At 50.3% G+C, this 24,683-nt stretch overlaps 1 protein-coding gene across 2 annotated transcripts; it reads right to left on the minus strand.

Moving 5' to 3' along the window:
- Window positions 1–15,336: 15,336 nt before the first annotated feature.
- Window positions 15,337–23,751, minus strand: CDKN1A (cyclin dependent kinase inhibitor 1A). Of its 2 annotated transcripts, none has more exons than XM_082664668.1 (3): window positions 23,675–23,751; window positions 18,417–18,872; window positions 15,337–16,898 (listed from the first exon to the last, which is right to left on the minus strand). In XM_082664668.1, exons 2-3 carry the CDS (start codon window positions 18,859–18,861, stop codon window positions 16,849–16,851), a joined length of 495 nt encoding a protein of 164 aa, XP_082520794.1. In that variant the 5' UTR covers window positions 18,862–18,872; window positions 23,675–23,751; the 3' UTR covers window positions 15,337–16,848. The 2 variants fall into 2 exon arrangements, with proteins under 2 accessions (XP_082520794.1, XP_082520795.1); XM_082664669.1 differs by having other exon boundaries at window positions 23,662–23,745.
- Window positions 23,752–24,683: the final 932 nt, after the last annotated feature.

Here is a 24,683-nt window from a genome sequence, read left to right on the forward strand (position 1 = left end):
GCTGCTGAACACAGTCACTCCCTGCTCGAAACTCTCCCATGACTCCCCATCACCCCTGGAGAAAATCCACGGTGGCTGATGAAGCCCTGCCTGATCTGACCTGCGCTGGCCTCTCTGACTCATCACCCACCCCCAGCTGACGGCCTCCCACACATCCCGCTCAGGGCCTTTGCCCTTTCTGTTCTCTCGCCTGGAATGCTCTTCCTTGAGGTATCCACATGCCCTCATCTCCTTCAATTCTCTGTTCAACTGTCAAAAGTCTTCTCTGGGACTTCCCTGGTGGCGTAGTGGTTAAGAATCCACCTGCCAATGCAAGGGACATAGGTTTGATCCCTGGTCCTGGAAGATCCCAGGTGCCGTGGAGCAACTAAGCCAGTGTGCCACAGCTACTGAGCCTCCAGTCTAGAGCCCACGAACCACAACTACCGAGCCCACACACCACAACTACTGAAGCCTGCGCGCTCTAGGTCCTGCATGCCGTAACTACTGAGCCCACATGCTGCAGCTACTAAAGCCTGCGCGTCTAGAGCCCGTGCTCCGCAACAAGAGAAGCCAGCGCAGTGAGAAGCCCGCGCACTGCAACGAAGAGTAGCCCCCGCTTGCGGCAACTAGAGAAAGCCCACGGCAGCAACGAAGACCCAACGCAGCCAAAAAAAAAAAAGTCTTCTCCGGCCATCATAGGTTCTATTGCCTTACTTGGGGGTGGTTACACAGGATGGTCCAGGATCTCACTGTCTGAAAGACCAGAAAGAAGCAACTTGCTGCTCTACCAGCTTATCTCCTCACATCACAGCTTCCAGCAGGGGCTCTCTCCATCCTCCCTTCCTCCCTCTCTCAGCCTCACCTGGCCTCCAACCTCTTTTTCCTCCTTAACAACGTTTCTCTACTCCTTCCACATATGCACCAGGGAATCCGTAGCTCCCCCACATGGCTTTTATGGCCTTTCAAGACATGCGCATCCTTCACCCCCTCACCTCTGCATCCCATCATGGTCCATGTCATCCTTTCTGAACCACTCGCCATTCCTGGAATGCCAGATTCCCTCCCACGCTTGCTCCCTTTGCTCCAAACCTCCCTGATTCTCTCATCCCCTTGCCTAGCTGATACCTCTTCCCCCTTCACCTTAGAGTCTAACCTCCTCCTTGAAGCTCCTCCATGCTTCAAGCAGGGTTCATGCCCCTTTATCTGTGACCCCATGATGTTCTGGGCTCCCCCTATAGGAATATTATTCTGTGCCTCGGTCCACACTGCTCCCAGCTCCCTAGCACATAGTAGGTGCTCAAGTAAGGGTTGTCAAATTCATTAATTGGGCTACTTTCATCTGTCACTCAAGGTCAGTCCATTGATAAGGATTTTGATGGATAAGGATTCGTCCAGGTGAGACCTCAAGGTAAGAGAGAAGGAGGCTGGAGTCTGGAAGGAGTAGAGTCTGGTCCTAGTGGGGGGTGGCGAGGGGGAGGTGAGAATAAGTCTGGGGCACGTAAACCTGTATAGGGTGGGAAGGGTTTGATGTGCACATAGGCAGCTTCCTGCAGGTGCTGAGACTTGAGCCAAGCTCTAAAGGAAGCGGGTAAGATTTAGAAACAGCGAACAGCATGTGTGAAGGGACTGATGAAGCAAGAGCACTACACCCACCCTGGACTTTTCCTGTTGGGGTCAAAGGTCACAGACAGGCTGAGTGGAGGGATCATGGACTCTGCCTCAGGGATAATGGGCTCATTGCAGGGGTCTGGAGCCACTGGTCTAGCCTCCCCTTGGGCAAGTTCCTTCACACAGGTTGCATAGAAACTCAATGAAGCAATTCCTCACCCTTGGGGAGGCCCCAAACTTTAAAAGTGAAGTAGAGTCTCTGACTCCTTATCAGTTATTGCCTCTTTCTCTTCCCTTTCTGCTTTTTCTCTCTACCTGTTTCTCTCCATATCTCTTTCTGTCTCTCTCTCGGGGCCTTCAAAGTCTGCTTCAGATGCAGCTTTAAGATTATAGATGTAAAACCACAGTGGTGTGCTGGAGGCACACATTAGAGCTTTGCAAGAGCCAACTGGGTACCTCTCTTCCCAATCAGCGGCCTGCAATCACCCGCTGTGGGAGTATTTACACCATGGGAATCAGCAAATGCTACAAGTCAGGGGTTTTTTCCCCCAAAGAACAGTTACCAGAACATCTCTTCTGCCCAAACCCTTCCCAAGATCTAGCATGCATTTAAGCAACAGCTGTTCACTGAGCACCGACCGAATGCCAGCACAGTGGAAAACGAGCCTGCTGTGACGTGTGAGGCTCCATTAGGCAAATTAGGAAAAGTGCCCCTTCCTCTGGGCAGATGCAGCCCAGTGCCAGGGCCCATGGGTTGGCAAGTGGACTGTGGGCTGGATTCCAGTCCCCACTCACCCCCTTGGTCAGGCACCCTTGTACAGGACACAACCTACATACCCAAGTGGAGCCCCTGGCCCTGTAGTTATAGGGGTGGACTAACTCCTGGTCTCCCCTAGAGGCACTCACATAACCTCATGCAGAAGAAGACACAAAATTAATTACAGCACAGTGTGGAAGGGGCAGTAGACCTGTATGCCAAGTGCTGTGAGAGCACTGCGAAAGGAACAACTCGCCAGTGCCTATCAGGGAGGCCTTCCTGGGGGAGGTGACATAATTTAGCAGTGAGTTCCAGGGCAGGAGAGACCAGTTTTAACCCTGGATCGCCTCATGATACCCAGCCTTGCTCTGGGCAAGTGTTGGACCCTCAGTTACTCACTGTTTCCTCCGCTGACACACACTGTCCTTCAGAATGCGGGTTGTTCTACTAGATAACTGAGTACACTCAAAAAAAGATTAGTGTCGTAAAAGAAAAAATAAAGCAGGGGGACTGTTCTATATTCAAGAGAATAAAGATAAATGGCACCTGAATATATTATGCAATCGTTAATTGGATTTCCCTTCAAAAAACAAAACAGTAGGGGGCTTCCCAGATGGCGCAGTGGTTGGGAATCCACCTGCCAATGCAGGGGACATGGGTTTGAGCCGTGGTCCGGGAAGATCCCACATGCTGCGGAGCAACTGAGCCCGTGCGCCACAACTACTGAGCCCGTGCTCTAGAGCCCGTGAGGCACAACTACTGAGCCCACATGCCACAACTACTAAAGCCCGCACGCCTAGAGCCCATGCTCTGCAACAAGAGAAGCCACCACAATGAGAAGCCTGCACACCGGAACGAAAGAGTAGCCCCCACTCGCCGCAACTAGAGAAAGCCCGTGCACAGCAACGAAGATCCAATGCAGCCAAAAATAAATAAATAAATTAATTAAAAAAAAAAAAAAAACACAGTAGGAATAAGGGACATGTTGGGGGCAAATGGGGAAATTTGAATATGGACTTCATATTAGATGATATTCACTGAGCAATGTGGAATTTCTTAGGTGTGGTACAAGTGTTGTGATCATGTGGAAGAACCTCTTTGTCTTTACGGGATCCATGCTGAAGTGTATAACGTCTGCATTTCACTTTCAAATGGTTCTAAGTAAATACATAAGCAAATGAACAGGACGTAAGTGTGGGTGGGAGGGGGAGAGTAAATGGGGCAAATTGTTAGCCATCTGTCCAATAGCATTCATTGAACTATTTGCTCAACTCCTTTGTAGATTTGAAAGATTTCTTAATAAAAGGCAGGGGAGATAGGAATCCCCTGGTGGTCCAGTAGTTAGGACTTCATGCTCTCACTGCCGGGGCCCAGGTTCAATCCCTTGTCGGGGAACTGAAATCCCGCAAGCCATGGTTTGGCCAAAAAAACAAAAACAAAACACCGGTGGGGGGGAAGCCAAGAATGAGATTCCAGGGGTTAGAATAGAGAATTTCCTCCACAAATCTAACTGTCCTTCTGCTAGTATCTCCCACTCCCCCATCACCCTTAATGTTGCCCCTGGAAACAATGATGAGATACACACCCCTCCTTGGGGTGCATCTGTCCACACCCAGAGGTCAATATCCATCCTCACTCACCATCCCCCTAAGAGGGGAGTTCCCTCCGTCCATGATCCCACGACCCTCCAGTGGGCTCGGCCTTGGGCCTTGTGTATTGTAATCAAAGAAACACTCACTGAGTGTCAGTACCAGAAGAGAGTCCAACCCACCCTCTTGACCCATAAATGTGGAAAAAGTGGCCAAGAGAGGCAGTGACTTCTAGTCCCATTGCTTTAGAGTCAGACAGACTCTGCCTCCTGAGCCCTGCCGCTCACTGGCTGTGTGACCTTGGGCAAGTCACATAACATCCCTGTGCCTTAGTCTCCTCACTGGAACATGAGACTAATATCTACCACACAGGGTTGTTGTGAAGATGAGAGGAGACAATTGAAGTGGAAACACCCCTTCCCATTCCCAGCAGAGCCCACCTCCCTTCTGGCTTTACTTACTTTCTTTTTATTTTAAATTAATTTACTTATTTATTTTTGATTGGGGATCTTAGTTCCCCGACCAAGGATTGAACCCATGCCCCCTGCAGTGGAAACACAAATTCTTAACCACTGGACCACCAGGGAAGTTCCCTGGCCTTATTTTCTCTTAGCGCTTCTCCCCTTCCCAGAATAGAGTATTTTTATTCATTTATTTGGTAAAATTTGCGTCTCCTCTTACTGAAACAGAAGCCTCATGGGAGGAAGGAATTTACTCTTTCATTCACTGCTCTATCCCAAATGCCTAGAACAGTGCCTTGCATACAGCTGGCGCTTAGCAAATATCTGTTGAATATATAATCCATGTAAAGCGCTCACAGCTATGCCCCGAAAACAGCAACCACTGGGTAAAGTTAGCCGTGACAATTGTGGTGACAACATGGATGAGGATGAAATTCCATCTGCGTCTCATAAAAGTTGGGTGCTGTACAGATACGATTTATCCCCACTCAGCAGACGAGGAAACTCAGGGAGGTAGGCTCCGAAAGGCAGAGACCTGCCCAAGCCGTGATGTCAGAAGCAAATCTGGCACCAGATCCACTCTCCTGGTTTGTCATGGGACAGACTTGCTCCAAGACCACTCCTTGGAGAGGTACCTCCTCGGCGGACAGGAGGCCCCTCTGTGGATCACAGACACCTGACAGAGCAGCCATGATGGGACAGGGCTTTGGAACAGGGCAGAATGGGCAGGCTTTGCTCGGGTCATGAGACTTGGGAACTCAAGTTCCACGTGTACTTCTGTTGACAGAGATAACACACACATGAGATAACACACACATGAGGCAGCAAGATAAGATTCCCAGTGCGGAAGCTTCTAGAACTGAAGTGCTGGGGGAAGAGTCTACTGTGATGTGGGTGTCACATCACTGAGTCTGTCAGGCTCCCACAAGTGAAGGGAGTTAGAATCCAGAAATAGATTCCCTGCGACCACATCGCAGGACATGGGATGCTCTTGACATCACTGTCCGGGAGTTCCTAGTCGAGCTGCACCCTATTTCCATCAGTCCCCTGGCACTTTGTAAGAAAGCAGCACTTCCTGGACACCTCACCAGTCCCCACTACGCCAAAGGCCTCAGCATCAGCCCTCTGAGTCTGTCAATCCTTCTCTCCCTAGAGGGTACTTGGTGGCCCCCTCCTTGCCTGTCAGGAGGCTTAGGGCAGAAAGGCAGCAGGTGACCTACCGCCAGTTCTGTCTCAACATACCTGTCACCATCAGTCAGGGACAGTGGACTGCCCCCTCACGGCTTTGCAACGTGCGCCTAAAAACAGTCTATGCCCCCATCATGGCCAGGTATGGCCACTCAGAGACAATGGGGACGTCCTTCAGTCAGTCCTCACGTGTGTACATGTGTGTGCGCACATATATGTGCGCGCGCACACACACACACACACACACACACACACACACAAACACCGCCCTCACGGTCAACTCTCACAGTCAGACAGGACACCCCTCACGGCTGCTGGCGTCTACGAAGGTCCCTGCCCTCTCAGAGTCACTCAGAACAACACCCTCAGAGTCAGCCCGCAGGGGCAGCCCTCCTTCAGAGGCCTCTCCTCTGCCATATTCCCCTTATTATTATTATTTTTTTGGCCAAGTGCTGTGTCTTGTGGGATCTTAGTTTCCCAGCCAGGGATCGAACCCAGACTCCCAGCAGCAGAAGCGCAGAGTCCTAATCACTGGACCGCCAGGGAAGTCCCCACATTCCCCTTATTGATCATCATTACCTCATCCTTGTAACAGTGGGAAACCTCATCCTGGCCAGGAGCACACATACATACACGCACCCCCAGCACTACTACCTCTCCCCACTTCCTCGCCCAAGAAATCGTATAAAGTTTGAGGCCAGACTTGAGGGCAAATGAATCCTGCTCCCAGGCATCCCAGAAATCAGCTCCCCACTGTAGGATTCGGTTCAGCAAGCAGGCACCACAGGCTTTCCCTCAGGAAGGGGAGAGTCTTGTAAGAAGGATGCTGTAGGGGACAGGGACAGAATCACAGCATCTGTGATTGCCTTAGGGCCTCTCCCAGGTCCATCATTCTCTCTCCAAAGGGCTGAGGAACTGGGTAAGCTCTTCACTCCAACTACTACAATAACTATAAGTAATAATGATAGTCACAGAACCCAAATTGTCCATGTCAGTGGGTCTCAGAGACCTCCTAGTATATTTATCCTCTCCCTTCCCCCCACTAACCTGATAGGGAAACCGAGGATCTGAGAAGCCAGGTGACTTGCCCAGGGTCACATGGCCATTTAAGGGTAGGTAATCTATTCAAGTCTCCTGCCCAAGTGCCTTCTGCTAGATGCAGAGAGGTCCAAATTCATGAGAAAAGGGCTTAGCCCTTTGCACCTCGTTCCAGGAGCTGGGTGGGGACCACAGCTCCCTCCCCAATCCTCACCCCACCAAAGAAAAGAAGCATTGCAACTCCAGGGTAGCTCCCACCTCTCAGAGGTTCCCAATCGTGCATGCAGCCCCGTGCCTCCTGGACCCGGTAATGAGGCAACAACTGCCTCCAGGAGCCCACGAGCTCTGGAACTGTTAACAGTCTTGAGTCTTGCTTAATCACTCTTTCCGTTCCCCGAGGAGCCAATCTCCTGTGTTAATCTATGGGACTTCCTGTCAAAGTGACCACTGGTTTCACTTTCACCATCTTGCCTGGTACTCCCAAGGAGCCCTAGCCCTACAATCTTAGAACTGGAGAAAGCTGGAGCTGATGGGGAGCCACAGAAGCTCTTCAGGGTAAGGTCATCCAGTTCTCAGTGGCAAAGACAGAACTTGGACCCGAGTCTCTGGTTGCCAGAGTGATGCCTCACCTTATCCCAGCAAAAGTGTTGAAGGGCACAGTTATGGCTAAAACTGAGTGTATACACCATGGCTTACCTCAGATCCTCATTCCCAGACCACGTCTTCAAAATCCAGGGGAGGCCCACACCCAAAGCATCTTTTAGGGAATGTCTAACCTAACACCAAAATATATTGTAGAGCTACATCCATCAGAACTGCATGGTACTGGAGCAAAAATATAAATGGATGGACTGATGGGACAAAATAAAGAATAGAAAGGGGGACTTCCCTGGTGGCGCAGTGGTTAAAAATCCACCTGCCAATTCAGGGGACACGGGTTCAAGCCCTGGTCCGGGAAGATCCCATATGCCACGGAGCAACTAAGCCCATGCACCACAACTACTGAGTCTGTGCTCTAGAGCCCATGAGCCACAACTACTGAGCCCACATGCCACAACTACTGAAGCCCGTGAGCCTAGAGCCTGTGCTCCACAACAAGAGAAGCCACCACAATGCGAAGCCTGCGCACCACAACAAAGAGTAGCCCCCACTCACTGCAACTAGGGAAAGCCCGCGAGCAGCAATGAAGACCCAACACAGCCATAAATAAATAAATAAGAATAGAAAGGAACAGACTCACTATATATGGGAATTTATTGTATGATAATGGTGGCATTTCAAATCAGTGGAGAGGGACTTCAAATCAGTGGAGAGGGACTTCCCTGGTGGTCCAGTGGGTGAAACTCCGTGCTCCCAATGCAGGGGGCCCGGGTTCAATCCCTGATTGGGGAACTAGATCCTGCATGCATGCCGCAACTAAGAGTTCGCGTGCCACAACTAAAGATCCCGCATGCCACAACAAAGATCCCGCGCACTGCCGCTGAGACCCAGTGCAGCCAAAATAAATATAAACAAAGAAACAAAAAACAAATAAATAAATATGTTTAAAAAATAAACTTAAAAAAACCCAAATCAATGGAGAAACAATGGTTTATTCAGTAAACTGTGGGAAGAATGGGTTAGGTATCTGCAGAAAACAAAGTTGGAGCTCTAACTCTAAAATAATTCCAGATCAAAAGTTTCAGCATTAAAAAAAATCGTACAATTATATGTTGTTTGAAATTTGCTTCAAAATAGTCAAGGGATGGGGGAATGTGTGGGACGTAGGTGAAATGAGACTGGCCCTGCCCTATTCTGACTGCTGTTGAAGTTGATGAGGGTAACTCTGGCTCCTTCTATTCTTCTCTCTACTTTTGTGTATGTTTGAACAAATGCCAAAAGAAATTATTGGATAATTTAAAAAATACTCTTGGAGCATTTAAGGCCTTTCCAGCCATATCAAAAAGCATTAGAAGCCATAAAATAAAAGACTGAGGCAATCCACCAGATAGAAATTTTTAAAGAAAAAAAGAAAACAAATGAATGGCAAGAACAAAAAAAATTACCATTGACAAATAAAAAGGCAAACAAACTAAGAAAAAATAGCACAGAAAGTAAGCTAATTTCCTTTTTTATCATGAGCTCTTGCAGATCAATGTAAAACCAATAATGCATTAGAGAAATTGTTATCATATATGAATAGACAATGCATGGGAAAAAATATGGCTTTTAGACACATGAAAAAATGTTTACCTTCACTCATAATAAAATAAATTTTAAAAAAAACTACAATGAGATAGCATTTTAAGTTATCCAGTTGGTAAAACAAAACAAAACAAACAAACAAAAAAATAACGTACCATGTTGTAAAGGATGTAGAAAAACATTTTCACAGATTTTTTGTAAGAACATAAAGCAGTACACCTTTCATGAAAAGTAATGTGATAATACCTATCAACATTTAAAATGCAAAAAGCTTTTTACTCAGCAATTTCAGTTCTAGTCATTTGTCCTACGGGTGATGTACAAAATGACGATTTAAAAGGATATTCATTACAGCATTGTCTGTCGTAGCAGAGGATTGGAAACAACCTAAATTTCCACCAACAGGAAACTAGTTAAATAAGTTCTGATATGTGCATATGATGGAAAATGAGAAAGATCCGGGTAGACTGATATGGAATAACCTTCAAAAGATACTGTTGTTGTTTTTTTAATTGGGGCATAGTTGCTTTACAATGTTGTGTTAGTTTCTTCTATACAAAGAAGTGAAACATCTATATGTATACATATATCTCCTCCCTCTTGGACCTCCCTCCCCACCCCCATCCCACCCATCTAGGTCACCACAGAGCACCGAGCTGAGCTCCCTGTGCTATACAACATGTTCCCACTAGCTATCTATTTCACACATGGTAGTGTATATATGTCAATCCCAATCTCCCAATTCATCTCACCCCCTTCCCCCTCCCCACCATGGCCACAAGTCCATTCTCTATGTCTGTGTCTCCATTCTTGCCCTGCAGTTAGGTTCATCTGTATCATTTTTCTAGATTCCACATATATGCCTTAATATACGATATTTGTTTTTCTCTTTCTGACTTACTTCACTCTGTATGACAGACTCTAGGTCCATCCACGTCTCTATAAATGACCCAGTTTCATTCCTTTTTATGGCTTTTTATTCCATTGTGTATATGTACCACATCTTCTTTATCCATTCATCTGTCGATGGACACTTAGGTTGCTTCCATGACCTGGCTATTGTAAATAGTACTGCAATGAACATTGTGGTACATGTTTCTTTTTGAATTATGGTTTTCTCAGGGTATATGCACAGTAGTGGGATTGCTGGGTCATATGGTAGTTCTATTTCTAGTTTTTTAAGGAACCTCCATACTGTTCTCCATAGTGGCTGTATCAATTTACATTCCCACCAACAGAGCAAGAGGACTTCCCTTTCTCCACACCCTCTCCAGCATTTACTGTTGGGATACAGCTTTACCTAAGACTGAGAAAACCTAAGTTACATCAAAGACTGAGGAGGGACACAGAAGAAGACAGGTGCCCTAAAGCCTCCTCTGAAGAGTTGTCATGGCAGCAGTGGCCCTGGGCGAGGCACTTCCCCTTTCTGGGTTACTGAGCAGGCAATATGACCTGGGTCATCAGCGTGAATATCCTGGTGCCCCACCACTTCATAGGGGTGTGACCTCAGGCAAGTGACATAAAGGTTTGTTGCCTCAATTTCTTATCTGTAAAACAGAGGCCATAATAGTGCCCACCTTGGTTGTGTATTGTAAGGATTCAGTGCTATATAAACCCATATAAAGCATTTGGAACCGTGTTAGGCAGATGATAATCAATGTCAGCTGTTGTTACTTTGTGGGGTTTTTTTTGTTTTGTTTTGTTTTGTTTTTGATGGTTTGTTTGTTTTTTTTATTTATTTTTTTATTTTGCGGTACACGGGCCTCTCACTGTTGTGGCCTCTCCTGTTGCGGAGCAACAGGCTCCAGACGCGCAGGCTCAGCGGCCATGGCTCACGGGCCCAGCCGCTCTGCGGCATGTGGGATCTTCCCAGACCGGGGCACGAACCCGTGTCCCCTACATCGGCAGGCGGACTCTCAACCAACTGCGCCACCAGGGAAGCCCAGCTGTTGTTACTTTTGTGCTTGTTAATAGGAGACTGAGAGAACCTCCAACTTCTCCATCCTAGCAATTTTCAGGTGGCCTTGTTCACACGCCAGACTGGCTGTTGAGTGATGAGGGGCAGTGAAGTGAGAGCTGGGATCGGGGCGGGGGGGCGGATAGGGTTGAGGATTGGGGCTGGGGTGGAGTTTGGGAGACAAATGCTCAGGTCAAGATGGAAATTCAAGCTGCAGTGAATCATTCAAAAAATATTTATTGAGCACCTATGATATGCTGGGAACTTTCTAGGTGTTGGGATACAGCAGTGAATACAAGAGGCAAAGACCAACACTCAGGGTGCTCGTGTTTCTGTAAGCTGGGTGGGAGGGGGTAAAGCTACAGTGATTTTTGCCAGCTTGCTCACCTGGGCCCTAGGCTGGCTGAAGCGTAGTTATAGCAGCCACTGCTGATGCCCCACCTGCATCCCCAGGCCCATGTCTGTGTTCACTGGAAGTTGTGGTTAATAGTTTCTGACAGGGATATAGCTTCTCACCTCAAACGCTTCCATCCTTCTCATTTTCTCTGGCATCACAGGAACTAGATCCACCCAGGGAGCAACCTGAACTTGCTCCTGGAGGCTGCCCTCAGTCAGCCATGGCTGGCGTCAGTGCTTAAGTACCTGAGAGATACCCAGGCAAGTACCCCCAGGGACAATCCTAGGGCGCATTCCACACGGTCTCCTCAGAGCTCCCAGGTGGACACAGCAGAACTTGCTCACCAGCACCTCCAGTGGTTTTCTCCTTTCCTGTCCCGCACTCTCCGCTCTCCCACTTGTGCTTCCAGCTTCCGCTCTCCCACTTTACTCCCAAGTAAACCACCTACACATACGTCCTTGTCTCAGGTTGCTTTTGAGGGAAAAAAGTCTAAGTTGGTAGCAGAAATGGCAGGAGGGCTTCTGAAAATGGATCCCTCACCAGTGAGATGACAACGGAGGCCCGATGCCAGCAGTGAGTGGGGCGGTGATAACCCCCAACCCCACATAGGCTGCAGCCTCATGGTGACAGAGACCCAGCTGTGGGAGGCAGACCGGGGAGAGGTACAGAAAGATATGGGGCCATGGTAATTATGAGGATTGCAAGGTTGGCTGACTTCTGTTGACTGCCCTAGAAGTCTTGAAGAAGGAGAATCACAGACTCAACTCAGGGCACGCTGTGTGGGACAGGAGACCCCCATCAGAGCATTCTAAATGGCCCTCATCTCCTGTGGCCCAAGAGCAGTCTGTGCTGATAATCAGCGCCAGGATCTAGTATAAAGGTGGTGGAGCTACAAGAGAGACCGGATGCACAGCCACAGCTGGTCCTGGAATGGAGATGTTTGTACGGATGAACCTTATACTCCCAGCTTCCCCTGAGCCCTCCAGGCCTGCAGAATGCCCCCTCCCTCTCTAGAGGAGAACACTCTCCCGTCACATGAAGATTCACCCCACCTCCCCTCTCTGCCTCTAGACAAGAGTCAGCAAAACACCTTAAGGACAAGAGAGTAAATATTTTAGGTTTGTGGGCCAAGTGGTCTCTGTCGCAACTACTCATTTCTGCTTTTGTACTACTTAAAGTGCAAAAACAGCCATAGGCAACAAGCAAATGGGTGTGTCTATACTGAAGTCAAACTTTATACCAAAATGGTCAGTTGGTCCACAGAGTAGGGGTTCGCCAGCCACTTCTCTTAGACCAATAATTGGGTCAGGTCTCAGCGTTGCCCAAGCAGGAAAGTACAGTCCCTGCTACTGGAGGAAACAACTTAGCAAAAAGCTACAGGTGTGGCTGGTATGTATTGGTAGGAACAGGGAAACACATGGAAGAGATCTCAGGGGTATGGGACTGGGGCTGAGGGAGATGAGGAATACAAGATGGCTAGAGAGAATGTTTATTGAGGCCTCTCTCTTGATTCACGATGAAACATCCTGGGGAATTCCCTGGCAGTCCAGTGGTTAGAGCTCTGTGCTCTCACTGCCGAGGGCTCGGGTTCAATTCCTGGTTGGGGAACTAAGATCCCACAGCCATGCAGCGTGGCTCCCTCTCGGAGTCCGATGGGTCCAATGAGTCTGTGGCTATTTCCTAGCCCCTGAATGCAAATTGGTGTGGATGTACTTAGCAGCTAACAGAACCCTCACATTGGTTCCCTAATCTGTGGAATAAGAGCCATTAGGGAAAGGACTGAGTAGCAGTCTCTTAAGTTATCCCACTGGTCAAGATAGTAAATCAGAAGCAAGACCACAGCCCTGGTGGAATTACAAAGGTTAGTCCTACCTTCAAAAACGTAAAGGACACAGAGTGTTTCCCAATCTACCCCCCATCTTGCTCTTACAGAAATCAAATGTAACATGGTGATTGATGATTATCCATGAGGCAGCCCTAATGGCAGCCATTATATCAGATATGGTATCTTTACTAGAATAGTCTCCGCGGCCTCTGACTGTAAGAAGCTAATAATACGGCCAATGCATTCTTTCCAATCCATATCAGAAAAGCAGATCAAAAGTGTGTCATGAGGACTTCCCTGGTGGCACAGTGGTTAAGAATCCGCCTGCTAACGCAGGGGACACAGGTTCGAGCCCTGGTCCGGGAAGATCCCACATGCCGCAGAGCAACTAAGCCCATGTGCCACAACTACTAAGCCTGCGCTCTAGAGCCCACGAGCCACAACTACTGAAGCCTGCGCACCACAACTACTGAAGTCTGCACACCTAGAGCCCGTGCTCCGCAACAAGAGAAGCCACCACGATGAGAAGCCCATGCACCGCAACAAAGAGTAGACCCCACTCACCACAACTAGAGAAAGCCCATGGGCAGCAACGAAGACAAAGCCCAACAAAACCAAAAAAAAAAAAAAGTGGGTCATGACCACATTCCACACAAATATTCAGAAACCTATCATGTTAGTTTTTTTTTAAAATAAATTTGTTTGTTTTGGCTGTGCTGGGTCTTTGTTGCTGTGCACGGGCTTTCTCTAGTTGCGGTGAGCGGGGGCTACTCTGTTGCGGTGCACAGCCTTCTCATTGCGGTGGCTTCTCTTGTTGTGGAGTGCAGACTCTAGGCACACAGGCTTCAGTAGTTGTGGCACACAGGCTTAGTTGCTCCACGGCATGTGGGATCTTCCCGGGCCAGGGCTCGAACCTGTGTCCCTTGCATTGGCAGACAGTTTCTTAACAACTGCGCCACCAGGGAAGCCCCATTAGTTAAGTTTTAAATGGTCAAATGAGTTGGGGCATGCTGAGACACTCCCTCTATAGTAAAGGACAAGTTATTATACTGTGGACATCCTACCACTAAAAAGAGGCATAGCGCTGGTGGCCAATAAGGATTTGGGAGGCAGTATACTAAATACTGATCCAGCCCATATACTCTATGACTTGTTTAAGTGGAGTCCAGAGCAAAAGAGGCTCTGCAATAGGTCCTTGATATGGGGCAAGCGCTTGGGATGTATGGCCCAGCATATCCCACGATACTAGAAATATCCATGGGCGATAAGTAAACAGTGTAAATTCTCCAAAAGCCCCAAAGGCAGAGCCTCATCTCAGACCCCTAGGATTCTGGAGCAAAGCCACGCCCTGTACAGCAGAGAATTAGTCAGCATTTGAAAAGTAGTTCTTGACCAAATTGCACAATCCAGAGCGAACAGATCATTATTGTTTTAAGCTACTAAGTCTTAGGGTTGTTAACTATGAATAGGTAATCAGAAGATGCAGTAAGAGTACTTTGTTCTTTTTAATGTCATATAGTATTCCACTATATACAGATACCACAACTTATGTATCTTTTCTTATGTTATGGACATTTAGGTTGTTTCTGGTTTGGCTCTGTTATGAATAATGCTGCTATGAACATGTCTTTTGGCAGAAATGTGTACTCATTTCTCTTGAGAACAAACCTAAGAATAGAATTCCTGGTCACGGGGCAGGCATGAGGGAAGGCATCTTCAGGAGATATTGCCAAAGAGTTTTCCAAAGTAGTTAAAATAGTTTATAGTTCCATCAGAAGGTATAAGAGTTCCAGTTGCTCCAAATCCTTGCCAACGTTTGGCATTGTCAGTCTTTTTCATCTTAGTCATTCTGGTAGGTGTGTATCTTATTGTGGTTTTAATTTGCATTTCCCTGATGAGTAACAATATATTCTTTACTAAAAAAACCACACACACAAGAAACCAAAATGTTGACAGTGGCACTCTACAGAGGTGTGATGATTTATTATTTTGTTTTGTTATTGTTGTCTGCTTTTTGTTCTGTAGTCTTGGTCTTTCTATTTGCTAAGCTTTCTGCATTTTTAAAATTTAAGTGCTTAATTTTTTAAATTATAAAAACAATCCAGGGCTTCCCTGGTGGCGCAGTGGTTGAGAGTCCGCCTGCTGATGCAGGGGACACGGGTTCGTGCCCCGGTCCGGGAAGATCCCACATGCCGCAGAGTGGCTGGGCCCGTGAGCCATGGCCGCTGAGCCTGCGCATCCGGAGCCTGTGCTCCGTGACGGGAGAGGCCACAGCAGTGAGAGGCCTGCGTACAGCAAAAAAAAAAAAAAAAAAAAAAAAAAAAAATCCAAAAAACCTCCACCTACTTGTTCTTATAAATAACAAGGTATATTGACGACAACAGTAATATTACAAGTGAAGTCACCAGAAATATTTATTGAGCACCTACTGTATATCCAGCACTGTGGGAGGGGCTTTGAAGGACACAGGGCAGTACAGGACTTATTCTCTGCCCTTGAGAGGTTTACAGTCTAGGTGGAGACAGAAGAACCAGGACATATGGGAGCCAGGAGAAAACAGTCCAGGCCAGGATGTTACAGGAGCTGGAAGGTGTCTGGGGTCAGAGCCACCAAGTGGTTCAGTGCCAGGAAAGACAACAACTCACAGCTCCCGGGCCCATATCCACCCACTTAGTGTGCCCTATCCATAGCCTCTACTCCCGCCATCATAAAACACCTAACTCCTTGTTCAGTTGCTATTCAAAGTGCAATGAAATGGGGGAGGGGTGGGGCAAATGGAAAACGTCCTTGGATGAGTTCCAGGGGCTGGTGTCACAATCTCCCTCCTGCTTCTCACCCACATACCCCTCACACAGAGAGATCCCCATTCAAGGAGGCCTGTCTGACCATCCAGGACCACCACCCCAAGAGCTAAGAGGAGGGGGTGGTCACTGCTTGAGCTGCCTGAGGTAGAACTGAGGAACCCTACTTCTAGCGTGCCCCTTCCCCTTCCAGTCCACTGAGTTGGGGGGACAGGCACCCCGGAGTTGCCACCCAGGGCTGAGAAGGTACAAAAGGGAAAGGACATGGAGGAAGGGAGAGGAGCAGAGAGGGACTGAGAGCCCAGCTGGGAAAGAGGGGCCTCTGGGGCCCCTAGAAAAGTGCAGGGGAAGGCGAAGCCAAACACTGAGGCCGGCTCCCCCACGGGTGGAGGGGAGGTGGGGTGGTCTGCTACGGGACCCGACCTTCCCCACACCTTCACGGGACCGAGGGGGTTATCAAGGGCCACGAGGGTATCAAATCCCCAGGCCTGTTCCAGGCTGTGCCCACTTCAAGGTCACCCTGCCCAACCTTCGAGGGGAGTGAGGGGACCTCAAAGTTTCGATGATGCTCCCCACTCTGTTGGGTCCCCTTCAAAGTGCTATCTGTTCACTTCTCAAATTATAAGGAATTCAGGTCTGAGAATGCGGGAAAGGGGTAGAATTTTGTAATACCCATCAGACGGTGAGGGGAGGGAGCCAGGTACCTCCAGAGAGTACCACCCAGCGGGTGAGGGTCGTGCCAGCCTCACCGTACCTCAGGGAGAGAGGAAATGGACAGCAAAGGATGAGGAGGGCTTAAATAAGAGTTCACATAATAAAAATACCTAGCACTCTAATAAGCCTAGTTTTCTGCTACCTAATTTTTTTTTAAATAATTCTAATGCCAGAGGCTGGGGGTCTGAGGAGGGTGGGGGCAAGCAGGGTATATACATGAGGAGGAGTTTAAATTAAAACACAAATAATAATTAAGACACACAAACTGAAGGAATCAGGCAAAAGATGTAGAAGAGGCCTACAGTGGCCCCCTTGTTTCCAGGATGACCTAGCTTCCAGCGGCTGGGTTAGGGCTTCCTCTTGGAGCTGATCAGCCGGCGTTTAGAGTGATAGAAATCTGAGGAGAGAGAACAGAAGTCAGCCAGGCCAGGAGGAAGAGGGCCCAGCAGAACCACCCATCCAAGGCAAACTGCAGAGGGGCCAGGGACCCCTCCCCAGGGCCAGAGGGACACACTGCCAAGTCCAGGGAAGAACTGTGGCAACTTCTGGCCCATCTCCCAGAGGAGCATTTCCAGAGCATCCCACCGTACTTCACAGATGTGATTAATAATAGGACCTACGCCCATGGGCCGGCTGTAAGGCAAGCTGCCCTATACAGTAGCCACTAATCCTATGTGGTTATTTAAATTAACTAACGTTAAACAAAATGCAAAATTCAATTCCTCGGTCACACTAGCCAGATGTCAAGTATTTGGCGGCCATGTGTGGCCAGCGGCACTGGACATTTGCATCTTTACAGAGTTCTATCGGAGAGCACTGCTCTGGGGATTGCATTAGATAATCCATGAAAAATGTTCTGCACAATGCCTGGGCTGTATAAAGTTAGCTATTATTATTATTATCATTATCAGTATTAGTTCTGACCCAGCTGCAAATTAGCTGTGGGATTCTTGGCTGCATCTCTCCAAGCCTCATTTTCCTCACCTATAAAATGAGGATAACACGGGTATGGTGCTCTGAGGATTAAATGAAATGCTCTCTAAAAGACTTTGGTTGATGGGGAATTCCCTGGCGGTCCAGTGGTTAGGATTCCACACTTTCACTGCCAAGGGCCCAGGTCCAATCCTTGGTCAGTGAACTAAGATCCTGCAAGCCGTGCATGGTGAAGCCAAAAAATAATAATAATAATAACAGTAATAATAATAAAATTTTAAAGTAAAAAATTAAAAAAAAAAAAGACTTTGGTCGAAGGCCTGGCATACTTAGCGTTCAAATGTCAGTATCATTCATTCAGTTTTCCTCAAGCACCTGCTATGTGTCAGATACCATCCTAGGTGCTGAGGATTCAGCAATGAACAGAGCTACAGATTCCTTTCTTGTGGAGATAATATCCTAGTTGGGGAGATGGACAATATCAAGATAAGGAAGTAGCTGTTGATAGTTTAAAAAGTGCCAAAAAGAGAAAAATAGGCAGGGAAGGGGGGCTGGAGGTGTGTATGTGTGTTGGGGAAGGGGAGTTAAGTTTGAATAGGACAGCCGGGAAATTCTCATTAGCTTTCTCTCCACTGCAAATTCATTGCGGGACCTTAGGCAAATCATTCTACCTCTCTGGGCCTTGTTTCTTTGCCTACAGAAGGATGGCAATAATGTCTTATGGTATAGGATTGCTATAAGGACTGAAAGAAATCTAGAAACTTAGCAAAGGGCTTGGCATATAATCAATGTTCCAAATAAATGTTAGCTGGTTGTTCTTGGCAGCAGGCTAGCTGTGTGACCTCAGGCAAGTTACTTCCCCTCTCTGGGCCTGTTTCCCACTCTGAGGTATGAGGAAGCTGGGCCAGATAGTTCAGCCCTTGCACCATGAATTCTGGGAGTCTTGATCCCTTGCAGTATCCTTCTCTGCACTTGTCCTCACCTGTCATGCTGGTCTGTCGCCGTTTTCGTCCCTGGGAGGTGCCCGGCCCTCCCGGGGACCCCTCAGGCCGCTCTGGGGAGCGAGGCACGAGCGTGCAGGACAGTGACAGGTCCACATGGTCCTCCTGAGATGTCCCCTGCAGCAGGGCAGATGAGGTGCTCGGCCACTTGCCCCCTCCCAGGTCGTCCCGGGTCCCCCGGGGCCCTGCAGGCAGGTAGAGCTTGGGCAGGCCAAGGCCCCTCACACGCTCCCAGGCGAAGTCACCCTCCAGAGGGGTCTCGGTGACAAAGTCGAAGTTCCATCGATCTCGGGCCTCCTGCACGCAGCTGGCCATCAGGGCGTCGCAGTCCCGGCGCAGCTGCTCACTGTCCACCGGGCCAAAGAGGCGGCGGCACGCCTTGCTGCCACGTGGGATCTGATGGGCATCCCTGGATGGCTCTGACATGGTGCCTGCAGCTGGAACACAAGTAAGACCCTGGTCACTGGAGAAATCAGACCCTCCCTTACCTGGCCGTGCTTCACTCTGTAACCTCAGGCGAGGTCTTCCTACTAGAACATGAGGTGAGACGATCACTCTGGTTCCTTCCAGCTAATTTCCCCCCACTTCCCTCCCACAGGCTCTCCCAACACCCCAGCAACACACACAGGGCTGGGGCAGAGCTCAGCCAGCCTGGCACCCCAAGGTCACTGGGGAAGCAGGCAGCTGAAGGGCAAGTTTATGTATGTCAACAAAGGCAGGTTTATTGCAATAGCAGGGATCAGGGTCCTGTTTACCACCAGGTATAATCAGGTAAAATGAATTTGTTTTCCCCCCTGAGGTGTCCCTCATGGGTGTGAATGCCCCAAGTCTGTGTGAATTGCCAGAGTCCAGCAGTTTCCTAACCCCAGACCTGGCCAGGAGGTCAATTCCCAAGTAAATGGACAGCTCCTCGAGCCTCCTGAAACCCTCCATCTAGATGCTCATGTGGAGTAATCCTGCTCAGCTACTTAAAACCACCCTGGACTTTGGGGTAAAAAACACCTGGGTTCTAGGGCTTCCCTGGTGGCGCAGTGGTTGAGAATCTGCCTGCTAATGCAGGGGACACAGGTTTGAGCCCTGGTCTGAGAGGATCCCACATGCTGCGGAGCAACTAAGCCTGTGAGCCACAACTACTGAGCCTGCGCGTCTGGAGCCTGTGCTCCGCAACGGGAGAGGCCGCGATAGTGAGAGGCCCGCGCACCGCGAAGAGTGGCCTCGCTTGCCACAACTAGAGAAAGCCCTCGCACAGAAACGAAGACCCAACACAGCAAAGATAAATAAATTAATTAATAAACTCCTACCCCCAACATCTTCTAAAAAAATGAATAAATAAAAATAAAAACACCTGGGTTCTAGTCCTAGCTCCGCCACTTACTATCTCAACTTTAAAAAAGTCACTTAACGTCTTTCGGCCTCAATTTCCTCATCTGTAAAATGGGACTGCATGCAAGTCTAAAGCAGGGCTGTAGAAGCATGCTCAAGCAGTTGATCCGTGGGTCCCTCCAGGCAAGGCAGATGGAACAGAGTTGGGAGGCTGTATCTTGGTGGTTAAAAGTGAGGGCTCTGGAACCAGGCCACCTGGGTTGGAATCCAGGCTCTGCTGGGTGAACCTGGACAAGTGGCTTCACTTCTCTGGGCTCTATTTTCCTCATCTATAAAATGGAGACAGCAATAGTGAATGTCTCAGAGGACAGATGTGAGGATTAACTGAGTTAATGTAGATAATGTGCTTAGAGCAGTACCTAGTATATAGAAGTGCTTGGAAAATATTATTATTATTTCTCTCTGCCTTTAGTTCTGCCTGAGCTCCTCCCCATCACTCCACCTGGGCCACTGCCTCCTTCAGACAGCAGCTGACAGGTGTTGTGCGCTGAGGGCCTTTCCCAAGGATGTCATCATGCAGGCAGCCTGGGGGTGAGGAGCAAGTAGGCAGGGCAGGGCAGGGAGATGACTTCTCCCAGGCTGAGCCACATCCTGCCAGGCACATGAGGTGACCTGAAGTCTAGACAACATGGAAGCCCCTGCCCCATTTTGCCTGCATCCAAAGAACCCATTTTTCAGGCAAAGAAAATTAAAGGCACCCGTCTACCTGGTTCCTCTCCTCCCACGTCAGGAGAGGGAAAACTAAGGATGAGTTTGCCCGTGAGGGAGTGCTGGCACCTACCTGCCCTGCTCCGGCCTGACTCCAGGATGAGCTCCTGCACGACCTTGACAGGGACTGGGTTTTCTGGGGACAAGTCCTGCTTTTCAGGCTCTGAGGGTGAAAGCTCTGCTGCGTGACCTCCTGGGACAGGAAGCCCTGAACCCACACCACACCTACCCCTCCACACTCCACCTCTCACAGTGAGTGGAGCCCTCAACGCAATGTCTTAGCTGATAGGGGAGGGGAGGCACTAGGTGACCTCAGATCAAGTTAAAAGGGCAGGAGTTATGAGACTTGCCCCAAAACTACACAGTTAAAAGGATCAAGGGCCACTGCCACATAGAGAGGGGTAACATAGTGCAGTGGGCAAAGCCCACAAATAACCTTTGCTCACTCTCTTCAGGGAAGGATTGAGATTTATTTTTATATTTTATGTGCCAAGGCCTGTTCTAAGAAGTTTACAAATATTAATTTTCTGAAAAAGTGAGTACATTAGCTCTTTTACCGAAGAGGTAACCAAGGTGCAGAGAAGTTAAGTAACTTTCCCAAGGTCACACAGCTCACAAGTGGCACAGCCAGGATTTGAACCCAGGCCTGAATGCCCTGGGTTCTGTGCTCTGGTGTTGAACCCTACTCCCTCTCTAATTTTGAGGTTTCTTAACCAGAGAGCCACTTGAGCTTTTTCAAAATGTGGACTGACAGGCCCCTCCTTCCCCAGACCAATTAAATTCAAATGTTTGACAGCTCTCCAGATGGGCATGTTTGGGGTACCAGCCAAGAGGGGACACACAGAATGTCCTGAATAGACACTATGGAGCTCAGTTCTTCATTGGTACATGGAGGAGAAGCCCACCTAGGGCTTTATCAGGGAGCTGGATATTCCCTAGCTTCTAGGAGCTGAAGATGGGACCAGAATCCAGGCAGGGACCCTCTCTACTTCTGCTACCCCTTCCCTTACGGCTCTCATAGGCTCCCCACCAAAATCTTCTCTCATGCCCATTATTATAACTCCCACCTGAGAAAACAAACAAAAACCCTTGTTTTACAAACAAGTAACTGAGAATAGCTTCCTTTGTTGGCCTTCCTGCCTTCGACTTCAACCATATTTTCATACTCAAATAAATGGTTAGCTCTCAGTAAACACTGCTGAACCAATAGGGTACTCTTTTTAAGAGGCGGGGAAGCGACCTCAGATCAGCACTGGAATAGCGGCGGGAAGCAAAGGCGGGTGAAGCCTCCTTCCGCGGGAAGGCGTGTTTGCTATTAGCGCTGGGGCCAGAAGGGGGCGCTGGTCTACAGGAAATCACGCGCGGGATGGGAGGTGCGTGGGCAGAGCCTGGGACAGCGGCAGGGAGTAGTGATGAGTCAGTTTCCTGCAAAGAGCTCCCAGCCCGCCAAAACTTCGCTTCCACTCCGGCTGCACGTCACCCCAGGGTGAGGAAGGGGAGCGGGAGGGGGAGCGGGAGCCGCGAACACGTCACGCTGAGCCAGCTAGGCTTCCAAAACCCCCGCCACTGTTGGGAAACCGCGCGCTCTCGCGCCGTCTCTTGTGACACACACGCGCGCGCGCACACACACACACACACACACACCGCAAGCACAGGCGCGCCGAGATCTGGTCCCTCCACCTTATCTCCACGCCCAAAGCAGGGGATGAGTCAGATCCCTGGAAAATAAAAATAGACGGGAGCAACGAAAACAAAACCGCTCTTAAGTCCTCCCCGAAACGCAACGTGGAGGAAGGGAAGGAAGGAGGGAGCTGCCTGGGCGCCCTAAAGTACCAAACCAGTTCCAAGATTCTCGTCCCCACGGGGAGGGCGCGTGTCCCCCGGGGGCCCCTGACAAGGCAGACAAGGCGGACGCACCGTGGTCCGCGCTGGGCGGCGGCGCCCGAAGGGCGACTCGCCCTCCTGCTCAACCGTGTCGCCCTCGGAGAGGGAATTCTGGACTAGGTTGGGGGCGCCCGGAGCCCCCGAATGCAGGCGACGGAGGTCCGGAGCGGCGTCGCACCCCGAAGCCCCATCCCTCAAAGACACGACCCCTCACCCCCTTCCTCCCTTGGCGGGGGCTGTGTGCCCCGCCGCCCCGCAGAGCAGGGCTCGGCCCCCGCCCCTGAATCCGTCCGTCCGACCCAAGGGCAGGCTGGGCCGGGGTTCTCCCGGCAGCGGTGGGAGAGACGTAGGTCCGGTTTCTGTGCTTCCCTAACTGACTGGCTGGCGCAAGCCCACTCAGCGCCGGGCCGCGGCTCCGGGTCCTCGAGGGCGCGCCGCGGGGCGGGGACCGGACACCCGGTCCTGGACCTCCTGGTGTCCCGGCTTCCCTGGGAACACTCTGTGCCAGCCAAATAGGTCACTGTGCTGATGGGGGGACAGAGACCGTGGAGAGGCAGGGAAGGGGACTTCTGGAGGAGCCGCCGTCTCCCAGCCCTGGCGGGGATCTGACCTCACCCGGCCCCGTTCCCTGGGGTCTTCTTGTCACCGTGAGTCACCTCCTCGCTAGCCCTTAAGGGACGTGTCCCGACACGTTCCCAAGGGCCGGAGACACAGCCCGCGCTGACCTCAGCGCCCAGCCTATTGGCGGACACGGCAGCGTTGGGGACCCAGACCTCGGTTCTGGGCCGGGATGGCACCGATTGGATCCGAGAGCCGCCCGGGAGCGGATCCCAGATGAACCTGCTCGGCTCGGCTTTCCCCACCCCTCCCGGACCCCTCCGCGGACAGGGCTTCATCCTCACGCCGCAAGCGCACCAAGCCTGGGGCCCCGAGCTCACCCTCCGCCCGGTCCACGCCGTCCCTCGCCCCAGCTGAGCTTCAAGCGGAGGGAGCGTGGCGGGCATCTCTGAAATTAGTGCTCCCTCTCCCCGCCCGGAATCTCCGACACATCCCGGCCCCTGTCCCACGCGCACATATAGACTCGAGTGTGCGCAAAACCGAGCCCCAAGCACGGACCCACGCACGCCATTCACCTGTGAACACAGTACACACGCGCTGCTGCGGACATACACCCACGGAGGTGCGCGGACACACACGCGGACACGCTCGGCTCAGCTCAGAGCCGCAGCCCGGGATTCCCTCTTGCCTGACCTGGCTCTCTCACCTCCTCTGAGGGTCTCGGTGTCTCAGTGAATCCGCGCCCAGCTCCTCGTCGCCCAGCTACTGACTCGGGCAGCTGCTCACACCTAAGCTGGCGCCGCCTGCGTTCCCCTTATAAAAGGGCTGGAGGCGGGACCGGCCGCTCCGCCCACAGCGCGCCGGGGACCGGCCTCTGGGGGGACAACTGCGGCTCCCGTGCGCTCGCAACAGCGCTCTGGAAACCTCTGCGGCCAACCTCGCGTGCTGCAGGAGGGCGCTTCCCTCTCCCCACTACCCGCGCCTGGGTTTGTACACTTGACACATTTCCCCACGAACTGCGCTCCAAATCTGTTTTTTTCAGTTGGGGAGTGAGTTGCCGCTCCTCCGGAGGGGACGACATTGTAAGTACAGGACCGAGGAGCCCCCTCTCTGGCCCACCACCAACTGACTCTGGGCAAGGGTTTACCCAAAGCAGTTGAATAGACCATGAGGAGTGTCATTAATAAATAAAAATCCTTAAATGATTTAAAAAAAACACACCTCACTTTGCAATTCCCAGAAAAGCCCCACTACACCACCTCTATTCCCATGGATTCCTCACTACAGCACCTCTGCCCATTACCTGAGGCACCCAGAGACCCCAATGAAGCATTCTTGGAGGCCAGAAAGGATTCAATTCCCTTTATTTCACAGATAAGGAAACCGAGGCCCACAGAACTAAAGGGATGAGAAGTTATTTGTCAAATGCTCCAGGGAAGAGAGGACTGGGCACGCTGCTAAGAAAGGGCCAACCTGGTCTCCAGGGGAAATGGGACACTGAACTAACTTTCCCACCCCCTCGTCCTCACTCCCTACACCCACCTCCCTCTCACCTCAGCAGAAGAAAGCTCTGTGATTGCAGCAGATTTGATGGCTAGGAAGGGGAGAAAGATTTGGTGGGTGAGTTAGCTCCTGGGTAGTCCCCACACAGCCCACATACGCTGCTGGGAAACCGAGGCTCAGAGTTCAGTGGCCTGACTCATAACACAGCAAAT

The sequence above is a fragment of the Grampus griseus genome, assembly GCF_964374135.1.
Source record: "Grampus griseus genome assembly, chromosome: 10".
In the NCBI taxonomy this organism is placed as follows: domain Eukaryota; kingdom Metazoa; phylum Chordata; class Mammalia; order Artiodactyla; family Delphinidae; genus Grampus; species Grampus griseus.